This window comes from Terrapene carolina, unplaced genomic scaffold, assembly GCF_002925995.2.
Source record: "Terrapene carolina triunguis isolate 2854851 unplaced genomic scaffold, T_m_triunguis-2.0 Scaffold68, whole genome shotgun sequence".
Lineage (NCBI taxonomy): Eukaryota > Metazoa > Chordata > Testudines > Emydidae > Terrapene > Terrapene triunguis.
Window position 1 is genome coordinate 22,143,013 of NW_020664419.1, and position 18,126 is coordinate 22,161,138.

The following is an 18,126-nucleotide window of genomic DNA, read 5'->3' on the forward strand; positions in this document are numbered from 1 at the left end:
TCTATTAATGGAGATTCTCTATGTCCTAAGTAAGGAGGAGAGGATGGAAGATGAAAAAATACAGGTAGGACCTGATGAGAAAGAGTCAAATGAAAAAAAGTCCCATTCAATTACATCATGTAATGGCAGACAGCTAAAAAGTGTCAAGCTTTTAAAGTGCTTATATATAAATGATATATAAATAATAAGATGGGTGAACTGGAGTGCTTTATACTAAATGAGGATATTGATATAATAGGCATTACAGAAACTCGGTGGAATGAGGATAATCAATGGGACACAGTAATACCAATGTACAAAATATATCAGAAGGACAGAACAGGTCTTGCTGGTGGGGGAGTGGCACTATATGTGAAAGAAAGTGTAGAATCAAATGAAGTAAAAATCTTAAATGAACCAAACTATCATAGAATCTATATGGATAGTAATTCCATGCTCTAATAAGAATATAGCAGTAGGGATATATTACTGACCACCTGACCGGGATATAGTGACTGTGAAATGCTCAGGGAGATGAGAGAGGCTACTAAAATAAGATAATAATGGGGGATTTCAACTATCCCATATTGACTGGGTACATGTCACCTCAGGACGGGAGGCAGAGATAGTTTATTGACACCTTAAATGACTGCTTCTTGGAGCAGCTAGCCCTGTAACCCACAAGAAGAGAGGCAATTCTTGACTTAGTCCTAAGTGGAGCAAAGGAACTGGTCCAAGAGGTGAATATAGCTGGACCCCTTGGTAATAGTGACCATAATATAATTAAATTTAACATCCCTATGGTGGGGAAAAAACCACAGCAGCCAACACTGTAGCATTTAATTTCAGAAAGGGGACCTACAGAAAATTGAGGAATTTATTGAAACAGAAATTAAAAGGTACAGCACCAAAAGTGAAATCCCTGCAAGCTGCATGGAAACTTTTTAAAGACACCATAATAGAGGTTCAACTTAAATGTATACCCCAAATTAAAAAAAAAAACATAGTAAGAGAACCAAAAAAGTGCCACCGTGGCTAAACAACAAAGTAAAAGAAGCAGTGAGAGGCGAAAAGGCATCCTTTAAAAAGTGGAAGTTAAATCCTAGTGAGGAAAATAGAAAGGAGCATAAACTCTGGCAAATGAAATGTAAAAATACAGTTAGGAAGGCCAAAAAAGAATTTGAAGAACAGCTAGCTAAAGACTCAAAAAGTAATAGCAAAAAATGTTTTAGGTATATCAGAAGTAGGAAGCCTGCTAAACAACCAGTGGGGCCACTGGATGATCGAGATGCTAAAGGAGCACTCAAGGACGATAAGGCCATTGTGGAGAAACTAAATGAATTCTTTGCATCGGTCTTCATGGCTGAGGATGTGAGGGAGATTCCCAAACTCGAGCCATTCTTTTTAGGTGACAAATCTGAGGAACAGTCTCAGATTGAGGTGTCATTAGAGGACGTTTTGGAACAAAGTGATAAATTAAACAGTAATAAGTCACCAGGACCAAATGGTATTCATCCAAGAGTTCTGAAGGAACTCAAATGTGAAATTGAAGAACTACTAACTGTTGTCTGTAACCTATCATTTAAATCAGCCTCTGTATCAAATGACTGGAGGATAGCTAATGTGACACCAATTTTTATAAAGGGCTCCAGAGGTGATCCCGGCAAGTACAGACACCGGTAAGCCTGACTTCAGTATCGGGCAAACTGGTTAAAACTATAGTCAAGAACAAAATTGTCAGACACATAGATGAACATAATTTGTTGGGGAAGAGTCAACATGGTTTTTGTAAAGGGAAATCATGCCTCACCAATCTGCTAGAATTCTTTGAGGGGGTCAACAAGCATGTGGACAAGGGGGATCCAGTGGATATAGTGTACTTAGATTTTCAGAAAGCCTTTGACAAGGTCCCTCACCAAAGACTCTTAAGCAAAATAAGCTGTCATGGGATAAGAGGGAAGGTCCTCTCATGGATTGGTAACTGCTTAAAAGATAGGAAAGGGTAGGAATAAATGGTCAGTTTTCAGAAAGGAGAGAAGTAAATAGTGGTGTTCCCCAGGGGTCTGTACTGGGTCCAGTCCTATTCAACATAAATGATCTGGAAAAGGGGGTAAACAGTGAGGCAGCAAAATTTGCAGAGGATACAAAACTTCTCAAGGTAGTTAAGTCCCAGGCAGACAGCAAAGAGCTACAAAAGGCGCTCTCAAAACTGGGTGACTGGGCAACAAAATGACAGATGAAATTCAATGTTGATAAATGCACATTGGAAAACAATCCCAACTATACATATAAAATGATGGGGTCTAAATTAGCTGTTACCACTCAAGAAAGATCTTGGGAGTCATTGCGGCTAGTTCTCGGAAAACATCCATTCAATGTGCAGAAGCAGTCAAAAAAGCAAACAGAATGTTGGGAATCATTAAGAAAGGAATAGATAATGAGGCAGAAAATATCATATTGCCTCTATATAAATCCATGGTACGCCCACATCTTGAATACTGAGTGCAGATGTGGTCGCCCCATCTCAAAAAAGATATACTGGAATTGGAAAAGGTTTAGAAAAGGGCAACAAAAACGATTAGGGGTATGGAACGGCTTCCATATGAGGAGAGATTAATAAGACTAGGACTTTTCAGCTTGGAAAGAGACGACTAAGGGGGGGAATATGATTGAGGTCTATAAAATCATGACTGGTATGGAGAAAGTATATAAGGAAGTGTTATTTACTCCTCATAACACAAGAGCTAGAGGTCACCAAATGAAATTAATAGGCAGCAGGTTTAAAACAAACAAAAAGAAGTATTTCTTCACACAACGCACAGTCACCTGTGGAACTCATTACTAGACGACATTGTGAAGGCCAAGACTATAACAGGGTTCAAAAAAAGAACTAGATAAATTCATGGAGGATAGGTCCATCAATGGCTATTAGCCAGGATGGGGCAGGATAGTGTCCCTAGCTTCTGTTTGCCAGAAGCTGGGAATGGGCGACAAGGAATGGATCACTTGACGATTACCTGTTCATTCGCTCTGGGGCACCTGGCATTGGCCACTGTCGGAAGACAGGATACTGAGCTAGATGGACCTTTGGTCTGACCCAGTATGGCCATTCTTATGTTCTTATTCTACAGTTCTGTATGATGAAGTGGCCCTTTGACTGTTAAAGAGCAAGTGTTTCTAGTTTAACTGCAAGTCTGACCGGGTTTGGAGCTTTTCTTGTACGTGCAGCATGTGCAATTTATTGCTTCAATGTTAAGTGACTCTGGATTTTCAGGCTTATTTTAAATGGTGAGAAATGTCACTTTAGCTTGGTATTTGATTAATGCTTAGTCAGCCTCCTATTTTACTTCTTATTGGAAAGTGCTGAGACACTAATATATGTTGTATTATCCCAGAATCTTTCTAAAAAAACAATGAGGAGTCCGGTGGCACCTTAAAGACCAACAGATTTATTTGGGCATAAGCTTTCGTGGGTTAAAAAACCCACTTTTTCAGATGCATCTGAATCTTTCTGCATCACAACTGAGAATTTCATAACTGCTTGAAGAACAGTATATACAGTGACTAATTTTGCAGAGTTCTAAAAGGGACCAAAAATGGCTTTAAGAACTCTAAGTAGTTGAGTAACTGGCTTAGTAAAAACCAAACTAATGGGAATGTGGAACAGAGAGTTTCCTCAGATAAGGCTAATGAGGGACATTTTTGGATCTATCACACATGAAATACCCCAGTGCAGCAATAGTTTTAGATCATCAATAATAAATTTCCCAAATGTGTTAGACAGCCATTTCAAAATTCTACACTGGAAGAATTATTTCAAAAGTATTACCTTTAACACAGTGTCAAGAGGATTTCCAGAATCTGGTCTAATAATCAGTGGTGCCTTTGGACTTCTGGATACAATTAAATGCCTTAAGTCCTCACCCCATATTTTTTCACAAGCATTGTAGATGTCATAGCTGTCACTGACCACAGATACAGGCACTGAAGAAAACTGCGTCACTATGTGTTCAAAAGCATCTTTCTCATGGTCTTTCCCCCAAGCGGTTATGGTACTGGAAAATCAGTTGAAGATCTGCATTAGACTGAAGTTCATGAGCCAGCCAAATCACACATTTTGTATTTTTCTGTATGTAAAAGGTACTCTATAACTAAAGCCAACTGACCCAGTCCTTTAAATATCTTCAAGTAGTTTATATGAACTATAAAAGAAGCTGAATCAATGTATTGCTACTAATAGTTTTACAAGGGAATCTCTCAAAAGTGTTCCGCCTTAGCATCTTACTATCCTTCTCAGGCAGTGACCCAACAAACGTCACCCATCCCCTTCAATCTGAGGTCTATAGTACTTTGTAGAGGGCGCCTGTCTGCATTTCCAAACCTAGACACCAAGCCTAATTGGTGGCTGGTTAATCATTCTGTAGATTAGAGTAGGGTAGAATAAATAAAATCTCCCTCTACTTGGCTGCAAGCTGATTTCCCAAAACTGGGTACAGGATATGAGGGAGGAGATCCCTCTTGCTGGTGGTGGTGCTTGAGGTTCTATGTCCTGTCCCCTCTTTTGGAGATAGTGGTGAAGTGAGTGAAGGAAGAGCCCTTGTGGAGGCAGCAGAGTGGGGAGCAGGCATCTGTAAGACAATGGAACCAGGCTGAATGGAGAGCAGCACTCTAGCCTGGGGGCGGGGGAGGCAGGAAGGAGGAGGAGTAAGGACAGAGTCCTCTACTGCTAGAGTGTGGATAAGATAGTAAGTACTTAGCTAGCAGGGGGTGTGCACCTGGCTTCCTCTCAGGACCAGCTCCTTCAACCTCCAGGCTGACAAACTGGCTGTTCAGCAGCAGCTCAGCTCCACCTCCTCCTCCTGCAGGAGCACCATAGCTGGGGGTGTGGGTGTAATGCATGCCAGGGCGAAGGGATTTACCTATGAATGCTGGGTTGTTTTTTTTACAATGCTGATACTGGATGGGAATCTTATTTTTTACCTGTGCAGTTTTGTAAAACTCTGCAGTATCAAGGCCTTAAATACTTCTAACACTTAACTAGGTACAGAACTACTTACATCAATAGTCCTATTTACTACAATGAGGCTACTCGTGCCTGAAGTTAAGCAACGTGCTTATATGTTTGCAGCACTTGGCGCTAAAATTATATTAGTAAAAACTTCTCTTGGTAGCATAAAATCTGTCACTTAAAAACTAAAAGCATTTATCCACTCTGGTGGTTCTCTCCCCACGCAGGCACCCTCAGCAATGTTGGAAAAGAGATGCAAAAAGGAAGTTCCTTTTCCAAGAGGAGCTGTGGCAATAATGGGAACATGCACAGCCAGGTGCCAGCTACAAGCACAGCACTGACAGCACTCCAATCCTGGAGAACTTGGAACGATTTGAGAAGTGGCTTGCATGAGCCTCTTCAAACTCATTAGTGGCTTGGAGAGAATGGCCACAATATGCATTTACCAAACAGAATCTCAACTGGGACTACTTAAGCTGTTCACTTTAACATCACCATGCCAATGAACTGCAACTATTAGTATATTTTCTTAAATTGCACTTTAAATTTACAGTTGCTTCTGCCAAGCCTAAAATAAAAAAGTCAAAAGCACTGGGCAGCCTGTTGAACTTCCACCAACTTATACAACAGTTCTCTAGATTTCCAATTAGTCATTAAATCCCATACTTAGATTGCTCCAGAAACACTGACCTGGACAGATATTTACTGCTCAGAGATGACCACTATACAAAGTAAATCCAGTTTTCAAATTGGAATCATGTTCTCCAGTTTACCAGATTAGAATATTTATGATATTAAACACTGGACTTCTATCCACTAAGAATAATATGGAATGGTGCAAAGTTTTTATCCATTTAAGAGGGTAGACTGGATAGCACACGGTAATAAGATGCAGAGACTTTCATCTCTGTATCGAAATCCAGTACAAGTCAGGAGTAGCTGAAAGTTACCAGCTAGCGACGGTGATATGATGTTTGAAATGAATGAGTGTCAGTCTCATAGGAATGTTCAAAATATAACAAACACTGTCACAACTCTCATCCTTCTTGGCAGGGTCAGTAGAGATCAAGGATTGATCACATAGACAGGACTAATTCTTCAGTCAGGGTCCTGACATGATGGGAAGCTTATTATACCAGAACTACCTCTGCTTGGGAGAGAGGTCTTGAGTTGGGAGTGCTAACACTGGCAACTTTCATGACTTCTCGTGTATTTTCAAAGAGCTGTGCTAAAGAATTGGGCCCCAGTATCAAATTGTTGCCCATTGAGAATACAAATGTTCAAGATGTTTTAATTATGACTTTACAACTTGACTAAAAAAAACCCCAAGTTACAGTCTCATTTTGAACCTAAATAAGTTTCTTAAAAAATAGATCAGTACATTATACATGCATCAGCTGGCAAGGCTCACTTCTGCCTTAACAGCTGGACTAGTATCTACTCATACAGTGGGCCACACAAAAAGACTGAAGAGGTTTTATCTGCTTCCTTATGTGGAGTGAAGCAAGCATTTCCACATGCAAAGAAAGGACATGGGAAAATAGTTGTGTTAACACTAGAAACAAAGAAATTCAGCAAAGGTTTCAAACAACTGGAGGGGGGAAAAAAAAAATCTTACCTGTGTTCAGCAGCTGGAATAGAATATCCTGGAACAGGGTCTTTTGTTCCATAGTACTTTTTAATTAAAGCAATTCCTGCTACTGTGTCAGTTCCTTTAAAGTTTACCAAATGAGCAGATGCTCCTATTCCTGCTGTCTGAGAAACAGAGACATCACTTTAAATTACAGTGCCAAATCATAGAATATCAGGGTTGGAAGGGACCTCAGGAGGTCATCTAGTCCAACCCCCTGCTCAAAGCAGGACCAATCCCCAACTCCCCAATTAAAACATCCAATCATGAAGCCTAATTATCAAGTATTGTACAGGGTTAGTTCTGTTACACCAAAGCTCTTGTTTAATTCTAGTTTCTCCTTTATTTAGTTTAAACACAGTCTCATACTATCCAGAATATAATTTCCATAAAGAGAAAAGCTCTCCAGATCTTGATATTTAAGTAAACTGCAGTTTCTTTAATTTTGTACCTGAAGGTACTAAGAGAAGGAAAGGAGTTCTCAGGAAAGTACTCCCAACACACACTGCTCCAATAATCCAGACTTTCATAACATTACAAGACACCACAGTGTCAGAAATAGTCAAAAGGTATTTGTGCCAAAATGCTAGAAACCCCTGGCTATACAACATTTGTTTAAATAGAATTAGACTTCTCAAGCTATTGGGCAATTAGTGTTACCTCTTGTGAAGAAACTCCTCTGTAGCCAAAGTCATGCAGTTTGTACTCCAGTCCTTCTAAGCTGCCAGATGTCTCTAGCAAATACTTTGCCAAAATTTTCTTCTGCTCCCTGGAATTTGTGGCAACTGTGATTGGATACCATGACTGAACAAGAATAGTCTACAACAACAACAAAACTCATCGTTATCAGGTGCACATAAATGAAATATGCTTGATCACGACTCAAAAAAAATCCCCATTTGGCAATGAGCCAAGCACAACTGGGCTACTGGCAATAAACCAAGGGGAAATCTGTATGGACTGCAAAGACTCAGCAAATTAGGTATGGCAAATGGTTTCAACATGTGCACAAGTGACTTATTGGAAGAGTACCATCACATCACTCCCCAATTCTACTTCTATCTGTTAACTTACAGCTATACTCTTCCAAGAGGTGCTCCTCATTTTTAGAAGTGATGCAAGAAATATTGGCTATGTCCAAAATAGTTTGTTTAAGAGTCAGATTTAATTTAATAAGTCCTTTTTATTGTGCGGTGGGCCAAGCAACTACTCGCTGCAGGAGTCAAACTTCCTGAACTGCAGATCAATGCACACAAAAGCCAATCCCCACAACGTGTATGAGCACTGTTGTGAATTTCCCGTATTTATTAAATAAGCCTATCACACATAGCACTTCTGCAGCAGGCTTCAAGAAAGAGACAGATCTTTTGAAAGCAGAAACCAGCTGGTTCCAGAGATCTCACCCTAAACCCAAGTAGAATGATTGTGAACCCATTCTTTATTTTTAATTAAAACTTCATTTTTAAAAGACTGACCTCAACCCAGTTAGTGAGCCAATAGCACTCTGGATCCATGTTTTCTACTGTGAAGAGTACATTTCCTCTGGGAATGACTGAGCCTTCAGGAACAGCCTTTACTTCTATTGGAAGATGCCCTTCATACTTCTGTAAGAGAAATTAAGAGCAGCATTAGAGTGTAGGAACAGCTCGGCCGGCCCTGCTTCCATTGACTTCAGTGGAGCAAAATCAAGCTTTATATTTGCTAAAAAGAAAATTTACAGTGAAATAAACTGAATATTTAAAAAACACAAAACAAACCCCCCACTCAAATGCACCAAAACCTATACATTTAAAAAGGCACCAATTCCACAAAATGAATAAATAACCATGTTCCACTAAAGGATATTAAACAATGTTATTCTTTAAACACACTCATTTGAGGAGACCCTGCTGTTTAAAAAAAAGTTTGTTTGGTCCACAGAAGCGTTCATTTAACAGATCTTTGCCATTCAATTTTCTGTGGTGTTTTACCTTGACTGTTACTCCAGCTGGCATTCATATTTTAAATGGTCCCATTATGTTTTGGTGCAGACATTTGTTTTAAGATAACTAATATCTTTAAATGAAAATCAGTGTACATCCTTTCTAAAAAGTTTCATCTACTCTATCCACTGACCATGGAATCCAGTCTCCCAAAGTTTTGTTCTTTCCATTTCAAAACAATTGTCAACATTAACTTTCATGCTTCAAATATTCAACAGTCTGTGGAATATGATGTAGCAGCCTGTTTGCAATGAATAAATTATGAGACAGCAACTGTAAAATAACTATTATAAGCTATTCAAATCGCACGACGAACTAAACTGATAAGTAGCAGCTTGCACAGACCCAGATGAACATGCCTTAGGAGTCTTTCCATAAAGTGTACAAAAGTGTGTTAAAATGAACATATGTACCAAAATGGTGCTGCTTTAGAAAAATGGTGCAGTTTTGTAGCTAGTATCAAAACACATTCTCCAGTGATATCCCAATGTATGTCAAAATGCTGCTTCAACAGCTCCAGTTGTCAAAGATTAATCAGTATAACTTTTTTTTAATAAAACACTTCCATTCAGAATTTCAGAAGCACTTTCACATGGAGACGCATCCTAGAAATCCAGGTATTTCCAAGAAATCACTAGAGTTTTAGAAGTATCATCCGAGTCCTTTCCTGTTTAAGAGCCTTATCATATTTATATACAGCAAGGAACCAGTTAACTAGACTGACCAAAGAGGACCATGCCTATTACAACCTCCCAAGACAGAAACCTAGTAAAGACTGTCCAACAATAAGGCTTTAAATTATTTATGGGTGAGTAAATGGTGTTAAAAAGGGACAACCTAAAGAGGAAAAAGGAAACCAGGTCATTAAACAGTAAAATAAGATCTGGTTCTCTTCAGGAGAAGTAATATGGGAAAAATCATAGGAATTTATTCAAAGGATCTATGAACAGAAGTAGATATACACCCACCCGCCCACACCCCTTTAGCACTCTTGAGTAAATGGTAGAATGGAGAAAAACAGTTACGCTAATGTTACGCTTTGTGAAAGTGGAGAATTTCCATTCTTATTGTCCATTTTGGTTGCTAAAGGACATCCAGACATGCCAATATGTTCATACCCACATGCCATCAAATACCTCAGTCATGATCATTAATGGAATATACAATGCTTTCGAAGAAATAGTTTAGTTTAAGATAAAAATTGGCAAAGCAACAAGCTTTAGTGAGTGGAAAAAACGGAACAAATCTGCCCACACTTAAAGGGAAAATGCTCTCATTTCTTTGAAAAAAAAATTACACACTAAGAAAATAACATTTTAAAAGATAGTATCAGAGGGGTAGCCGTGTTAGTCTGAATCTGTAAAAAGCAACAGAGGGTCCTGTGGCACCTTTAAGACTAACAGAAGTATTGGGAGCATAAGCTTTCGTGGGTAAGAACCTCACTTCTTCAGATGCAAGTAATGGAAATCTCCAGAGGCAGGTATAAATCAGTATGGAGATAACGAGGTTAGTTCAATCAGGGACCTCCCTGGCCACACAATAGCAGATGTAAAGGTAGCCATCTTACAGCAAAAAAACTTCAGGACCAGACTCCAAAGAGAAACTGCTGAGCTCCAGTTCATTTGCAAATTTGACACCATCAGATCAGGATTAAACAAAGACTGTGAATGGCTATCCAACTACAGAAGCAGTTCCTCCTCCCTTGGTGTTCACACCTCAACTGCTAGCAGAGCACCTCACCCTCCCTGATTGAACTAACCTCGTTATCTCCATACTAATTTATACCTGCCTCTGGAGATTTCCATTACTTGCATCTGAAGAAGTGAGGTTCTTACCCACGAAAGCTTATGCTCCCAATACTTCTGTTAGTCTTAAAGGTGCCACAGGACCCTCTGTTGCATTTTAAAAGATAGTTATTTTGAAGATTTTGTGTCTCAGAAAAATTCCTAACTTCTCTATATCTCATAACAAAACTTATTTTAAGTAGCACTACAAAATTTAGATACCCGATTTTCATATACCAATTAAAATGTATTTTCTCCATTTACTATTTACTCATGCAAAAAGTTGTAGTGCTTTCTGCATTAGAAGAAAAGCAACTATGATTAATTAGAGAAAGTGATTTTAATGTCATAACCAGGCACTAAATATTGTATTACATATTGAAATTGCCAACAAGCCCCCACTCATACTAGCAGGTGATGGCTAATCCCTATTACCCAGAAAGCTATATCTGGTATTTGTAAGGATGAAAACTACTTTGCTTTATGGGTTTACAATTATTTGATTATTCTGTGACAGCTGCTAGTCCTTGCAGACTACAGCAATGATCCTAAAGATGGAAGCACAAATCCTACCTAGAATTTCCTTGAATTAAAATATACAAAACACACAGATTTTTACCTCAAGAATATAGTTCCATCCCTTTTCATTGAAGACATCATCTTGAAAATGCTCCCTGTACACTTCTTTGGCTTCCTGGATTTTCTCTTTGGTTATCACTTTGCCTGCAATGAAAAATAGTTAAAAAATAAGTTCAGACAATGCGATAATTTTTTAATGCCAAGCATTATTAAGCAGCTCTTTATGAATAAATAAAACATGAGGCTTTTATTATCAAAGTCTCCTCCCAGACATGAAAAAGTTACTTTGCGTCCAAAGAGCTTTTGGAGGGCAATCCTGTCATAGTGAATACTATGCTTAAAAGCGTCGTTTTTGGCTTTAAAGTTGTATTGTAAGAGAGACAGGACGGCTAAGAAAATTGGTATGGGAACAGAAGATCTTTCACTTATAGATCAGTAGTTCAAATTCAGCTCAGGTTGGTAATAATTTGAGGTCACTATCAACTGATGGCTGGTCAGCATCTACATGGAATGAGTTGATGCTCTCAACACTGTTCCCAGAGAAGGAGTCACAACACTCAGCAAAGCACCCAAAGTCTGAATTAGCGTGGATACTAAGCTACGTTCCTCCACACTGATGATCTCTTTAAAACAGGGTTGAGGCACCTTAGCAAGGACACTCTGAGGAAGCTTGCAATGCTATTGCCTCTGTCATACTCTTTTTGTGGCTAAGCAGGGGACTTCAACCTACAGGACTACTAACCTGGCACATTCCATAAATGCTAAAATGAATCAAGTTTAATATTGTCCTGTAATTCTTTAGAGCTCTATAGAAGCTGTTATAGTAATGTCAACTAGCCTCTGACAACCCACCGCAGAATGAGATTTTGAAGACTAAGTATACTGATTTGAATCATGCTGTGATTATTTTGGGACAGTTTTCCTATTTCAAGGAGGTACAATAAGAGGAAGTTCACAGTGAATGATATGGGATTGCCAAATGATTTTTTACTGGAGTGCCAACATTTGGCAAGAACTGAGATTGGCATTGGTGGAGTCTTGGTTAAGATTTGCACAGTCTGTGACCAATGATGTAGGAAAAGGATTTTTTGGTATAACAGAAACCGGAATGAGAGGAACAATCAAAATAGATGGTATTTACTTGAAGTGCAAAAAAACAAATAATTGTACCTCCAAACATGGGTTTATAATGCAATGTGAAGTTTTAAGATGTACATCTTTAAATGGTCTGGAAAAAAAATGCACACTTAGCTACCACAGTCAACAATTAAAATTCTGTATAGACCATTACTAGATTTAAAGGCAAATACACTTAGAATACAGAATATCAGGGTTGGAAGGGACCTCAGGAGGTCATCTAGTCCAATCCCCTGCTCAAAGCAGGACCAATCCCCAGACAGATTTTTGCCCCAGATCCCTAAATGGCCCCCTCAAGGATTGAACTCATAACCCTGGATTTAGCAGGCCAATGCTCAAACCACTGAGCTATCCCACTTAAACACATTACTAATACATGCATATAACTAATTAGAAAATACAAATTGTACATTTTTCAAGTTTTGAACATAAAACTTATTTTCCTCCAAATCTTAACTGACTCTCAAAGAGAATGGCGTTGCTACCTTTTTTAATGATTCCAGGTAACTTATCTTTGGCTCTGATCTTTTTCAAGTTTTGATGTTTCAGATGACCGTTCATCTAAAACATGGTAACATCTTTGCAGATAAAAATACTTGTTATTCTTTTTTGTAGTTTTTAGTTTGCTGAATATCTCATCGATACCTAACAAAAATAGAAGGCACTGAATGTAGAAGACCATTTTACAAAAGATGACATCTCATTTTTGAGAGTCACGAGAATAAAATGAGACTTCAAATTTTAAAAACAACACAGAGCTAAAATAATTCAAAAACTGCTTCAACTATCAGAATTCAAGAAGTTTGGAGAAAAATATGGAGATTTATGTTTTATCTGAAATAATGAGACAAATACCTTTTAAGTACTTATTTAGAATGTACTGCAACCCGTAAAAAACTGTTTCCTCATATTTCACCTTCTTTAATCTGGAGTTCTCAGTCTTCTTTTCACGACATTCAAAGTAGGAATAAACTTTGCTTGTATTAGGTGGATATTGCAAATAATGTGTAACCTACATTAAGAAAAACCTCAGTAAGAGCTCAAAACGTATAATCACCAGAGAACAGACAATAAAAGATCAGAAATAAACAAGACTTGTTAGAGTTTTCAGCAGAGTTCCGTCTTTACATGTGACTTTGGAATGACCCCATCTTTCAGGCTGCTAGAAATGAGGAACATTCTCTCATTTCCCCACTACATCCATACTAGTAGCCGGGAGGATGGGTGGGGGATCTTTACCGGTTTACCTCTCCCTCGGATTTCTGATTGCTCACCCCAATTTCTCCTATTTTACTCCTTCCCCCATCTGCTTTTCAATTTTTCTGTCTAGTGAATAGCTTTAGTGCCCACCTCTGCTTCTACTCACACAGTAGGTTTCCCTGTATCAGCAGAGTGAAACTGACCTGTGTTTTGAATAGCAGCAATGAAAAGTGACAAGATTGGTCAGTTTTCGTTCTGCTGTGTCTTTGCAAACCTGGTAGCAGCAGTGGAATGGAAGATGTTTGCCTGTTGAGAAATTATCACTGCTTCGGTTTATGCTCAATTCACATTTGCAGGTTATCATAGTCATAAGGCTAGAAACAATTCTTTAAGCAGTTCAGATTCTGAAGAAGCTGACAGCACTCACCCAAAAAAGCTATCTATCCTGGGTGAACAGAGGAGTAGACTTTTCTAGCTCTGCTTATGTCCATGCCAGCTCTCAAACCTGTTATTGCTGCTAATTGTGTTAAATAAGTGGGTTGATTTTCTTCTTCAATGGAAGAGTTGTATTTTCCCACTGAAATTACTAAAGGGATTTCTCTCAAAACTTTCCATAAAAACTGATCTTCAGGCACAGACCAGGCATTAGGAGTTCCACTCCAATAGTGAATGTTTAGTGGGAGCTGAGCATGTGAACACAAACGGTTATAAATGTACCTAGCATTCTATCTTAGCTTGTACATTATACAGATCTATTACATTTCAAGTCTAACTATATCTTCCTTTCTCATAGATGGGCCATTTTAGTCTTTAACTTGCAAAGCTGGTATTCCTTCTAAAATGTTAAAATTACACATACAACCCACAACTGCATGTGAGATAGGAAGGGTATACGAGGGTGTAAATTGGAAAGTTTGGGCTGGTTTACAGATTCTACCATCTAAGTGTCATAAGAAGTCAGCTAATTTTCACAATTTTTTTGTCTGTCAGAATATGTACTTATACACCATACACGAATATACACCTACACGCTTTACAGCAGAAAAAAATATATAAGAATGGAGAGGTGTCATCACTGCTCAGGACAGAAAATTGGAGGAAAAGTGCAAGATGTGTTTGCATATCTCTATGAAGACTGACAGATTTCTAGGTTTGAACAAGATATTAGAAATAATTTTTCCCTGCTACTACTTCCAAATTAAGAGGATTTTAAGTGATAGCTCCTAAGTATTTTTTGTTTTGTTATATCTTTAGAAAAGTGTTTCCCAGGTTATTTTTACAATAAGTATCTGACACTTTCAAGATTAAATATTTAATTTTTCCCTTACCTGTATTACTAAAACTGTAGATTAAAAGATTTTAAAAATCCAATTTTCCTTTTCATCACTTATGCTGTTCTATTTTTTGCATTTCACTCAGCTTGGACAGTGAACTAGACTGGCCAGTTTCACTTTCCGGTTTTCATATACCAGCACAATGCCGTTGTGTTTGGGTATCCAATGCTGCAAGGGAATGTTTAATAAATCACAAAGAGTGTAAAAAATGGAAGTTTTTATTCATCTTTGGCCTTTGAAAATTCAAGCCCCAAGTTTTAAGCATGGACAGCATGGCAGAATATTTTTACGTGTCTGCATTTACTTCAAATAATGAAAGTACTGCAGAACCAATACAGCTAAAGGATCATAAGATGGCTCAAACATCAAACACAATTGCTCCAAATGCAGAATGTGTAACATCTGTGATGTCAGAACCAGAAACAACTGGATTTTTAGATTTAGCCAAAAGAAAATGATGTGTTTTAATTTGGGAAGTCAGAAAATTCTATATAGAATTTAAAGACATTGCCACTTTTATTGAGCAATTCTTCAAGCATAATCACATCTGTATGGAAGAAAAAGTGCTACAATTGGAAGAATTTGAAAAAATTAAGCTATATTGAACCCTTAATTCCACTTAATGTTTATATATAAACAAATGTGCTTGACCACTAAAATTATATTACTTGATCTTTAAGAAAAGAGGATGCATGGAGCCATTAACAGGTTTGGCGATTATAAGATACTGGATGTTTGATATTCTGTGCCAGACAGTTTCACACTGAAGTGTACTGGACTAATCATGCGATTAACTTTCTAGTGTGCGTAAATTTGCAGAATTAGAATCCGTCATTAGGCATTTTTCTGGTTTTGTTGGTTTACGTCACCGTAAGGTGATGGATATTAAGTTTGTCTGCATACTGAAATTTAGTATTTGCACCTACCATTTTAGCTATAGTTATACTGGGCTCTGATCCAGTATCTATTAGTACCTAGATTTTGTACAGCAACCTTAAGGATCCCAAGCTGCTTCTATGTCTACACTACACTTTCGTCTGTAAAACTTTTGTTGCTCCAGGGGTGTGAAAAAAAAAAAAAAAAAACACACACCCCGACCGACAAAAGTTTGACCGATGAAAAGCCCCGGTGTGGACAGCACTGTCTGGAGGAGACCCTCTCTTCTGATGCCAAAGAGTGGCTACAACGCCTGCCTTACAGCAACAAGGCTTTAGCAGCACAGCTATGCCACTGTAAGCTGTGCAGTGTATACACAGCCTTAGTGAGAACACGGTCATAATGAATCGGCAACACTACTTCCTGCTCCATCTACAGAAAGCGTTCTTTAGAGGTTTCCCCAAAGAAATACTGAATGGGCACAACATTGCTTAGCTTGAAATATGCAATGTGATCACAGTACAAGGTGCGAGAAGTGTAAACTACAGCTTGCAGGCTGAAGTCAGACAGGATTACTAATAACCAGATTAGTTCTTTATGTATGGGGATTGAAAAAGAAAAAAAAAAAAAAAAAAAAAAATTATATTAATTAATAAAAATTAAAAAAAAAAAAAAAAAAAAAGGAAAAAAGTTATCCAGTTAATTAAGAATCCTTCATTGACAGTTTAAATCTAGAAACTATTAAAGTCTCAAAAAATTAATCAAGTTTAATGGATTTTCCCCTCTCAAGTTTCTTTGGGAAAAATGTTCCCTTACCTGAAGATGTATACCAAGCTGCTTCCCAAAGAAAACTTTTTAATTTAGTTTTAAAGCCTTGAAGAGAGTTATATTCACAGAGAAATGCTGTGTAATGTAATAGTCAATTACATTGCCTCAAATATTTTAAAAAGTCATTGACAGATTTCAAGTTCAATTAAATTTCTAAGGCTAAAATTCTTATCTTGATCACTGGGTACTGAGAAATAATTTAAATGGATTGAACAAGGTATATAGGTCTGTCATTTTAAGACACATAATATTTAAGCAATCTTTGTATTATATTTGTAGCATGACATACGCTATGTATGATCCCTCCCACATATTAAAATTCACGTTGTTAGTTGTTCTCACTTGCTTTGTCTTATTTGAAGATTGAAAGATCTTCAGGGTACAGAATGTGTCCTTGTGAGGTGCCTAGCACACTTCAGTGTACAGAAAAATAGAACTGCATAGCCTTGAAGTGCTATACTTTCCAACTGTTTAGTATAGTCAAACTATATTAACACGTTAGAAGTTAACAGAAGGGAAGGCTGGTCTTGTGGTTAAGATGTGGAACTGGATCTCAGGAGATCTGGTTCAGTTTTAAGCTCTGCCTGAGTGAAATTGGGCAAATCTCCAAATCATTCTGTTCCTCATCTGTAAAATGAAGACACTAGCACTTCCTTTATCCCACCCTTTCAGTCTCATCTATTCCACTGAAAGCTTCTTGGGGTAGGGAATGTATCCTACTAAGTGTCTGTACAATATTCAGCATAATAGAGCCTCAATCTCATTAGGGCCTGTAAACTACCATGATACAAGTAAATACAAATCATCATTGTGACAGTCAGCAAGAATGATATAGGGGTTGTGTTTAGTAGAAAACACAGCTTTGAAAAGGACAAAACATTAGTGAATAAAAACACTGCAGAAAGGCTATAGACAACAAAGAAAGCGATAAAAATCAGTATCATAAGGCACTTATGACTATAAAAGTGTCAAAAGAATGTTACAATTGCTTTTTTCCATTTCCAGGTAGAAAGAGAAAATGCAAGACACTGGGGAAAAAAACCTACAATCAGAAGAACAACTGAGTGAGATGTGGAGAACATCTCACCTGAGTTTCCACGTGTCCAACAGACCAGTTTAGGGGAAAGTTACTGTTGACTATTCTGTCACCCAGGAATAACTTGATACATTTTGCAAATGGTAGAGACTTTGCAGGTGACTGATTAGGGATGAAGATGTGTTGATACAAAGGGACAGAGCACTCAAATTTAAAATGACCTATGACAGACTTTTGATAACAAAAGTAACTATGCTGTTCAATAGAAAAACGCAAGGTAATGAGGCATGGACCTTCAAAAGAAAATATATCTCGATCTCACACTGTTAAATCAGACTGGTGGTGTGTGACGGGGTGTGCCAGCCCACACTAGATGAGAAGGGTTAACCCCATATTGTAGGCAGAGGAAGCAACACCCCCTCACCACTGCTGGGCATGCTCCAACTGGAGTCTCAGTATAAAAGGGAGCAGCCCAGCTCAGTCTGCCCTGATCACCAAAGGAGGAGGATGCACATTGCAGGCTCCTTCCTGGGAGCTGCTGGAGCCCCAGATGCCAGACACACTGAGACCCAGAAGCATGCCCAGCTGCCCACAGAAGCCCAAAAGGAGACGGCGCCATTATGAGCTTCGCCAGCCGATGATCCCAGAGACCCAGGAGACCTGTGGATGGCAGTGCTGGAAAATAGGGTAGGAAGTAGCCCAGGGGAACTAGATATTGGTCCAGTGGTGAAACCGGGACAAAGGCAGCATGTT

At 38.3% G+C, this 18,126-nt stretch overlaps 1 protein-coding gene across 1 annotated transcript in view; it reads right to left on the bottom strand.

Moving 5' to 3' along the window:
• The window catches only part of NAMPT (nicotinamide phosphoribosyltransferase), a 58,727-nt gene that overhangs the window by 16,650 nt on the left and 23,951 nt on the right, over positions 1–18,126 (bottom strand). Inside the window, exons 2-7 of the mRNA XM_024208494.3 lie at positions 12,955–13,111; positions 11,003–11,106; positions 8,093–8,221; positions 7,278–7,436; positions 6,606–6,742; positions 3,809–4,034 (exon numbers count right to left, since the gene is read on the bottom strand). Of these exons, the coding sequence (XP_024064262.1) occupies positions 3,809–4,034; positions 6,606–6,742; positions 7,278–7,436; positions 8,093–8,221; positions 11,003–11,106; positions 12,955–13,111 (912 nt within the window). The remainder of the gene's footprint in view (positions 1–3,808; positions 4,035–6,605; positions 6,743–7,277; positions 7,437–8,092; positions 8,222–11,002; positions 11,107–12,954; positions 13,112–18,126) is intronic.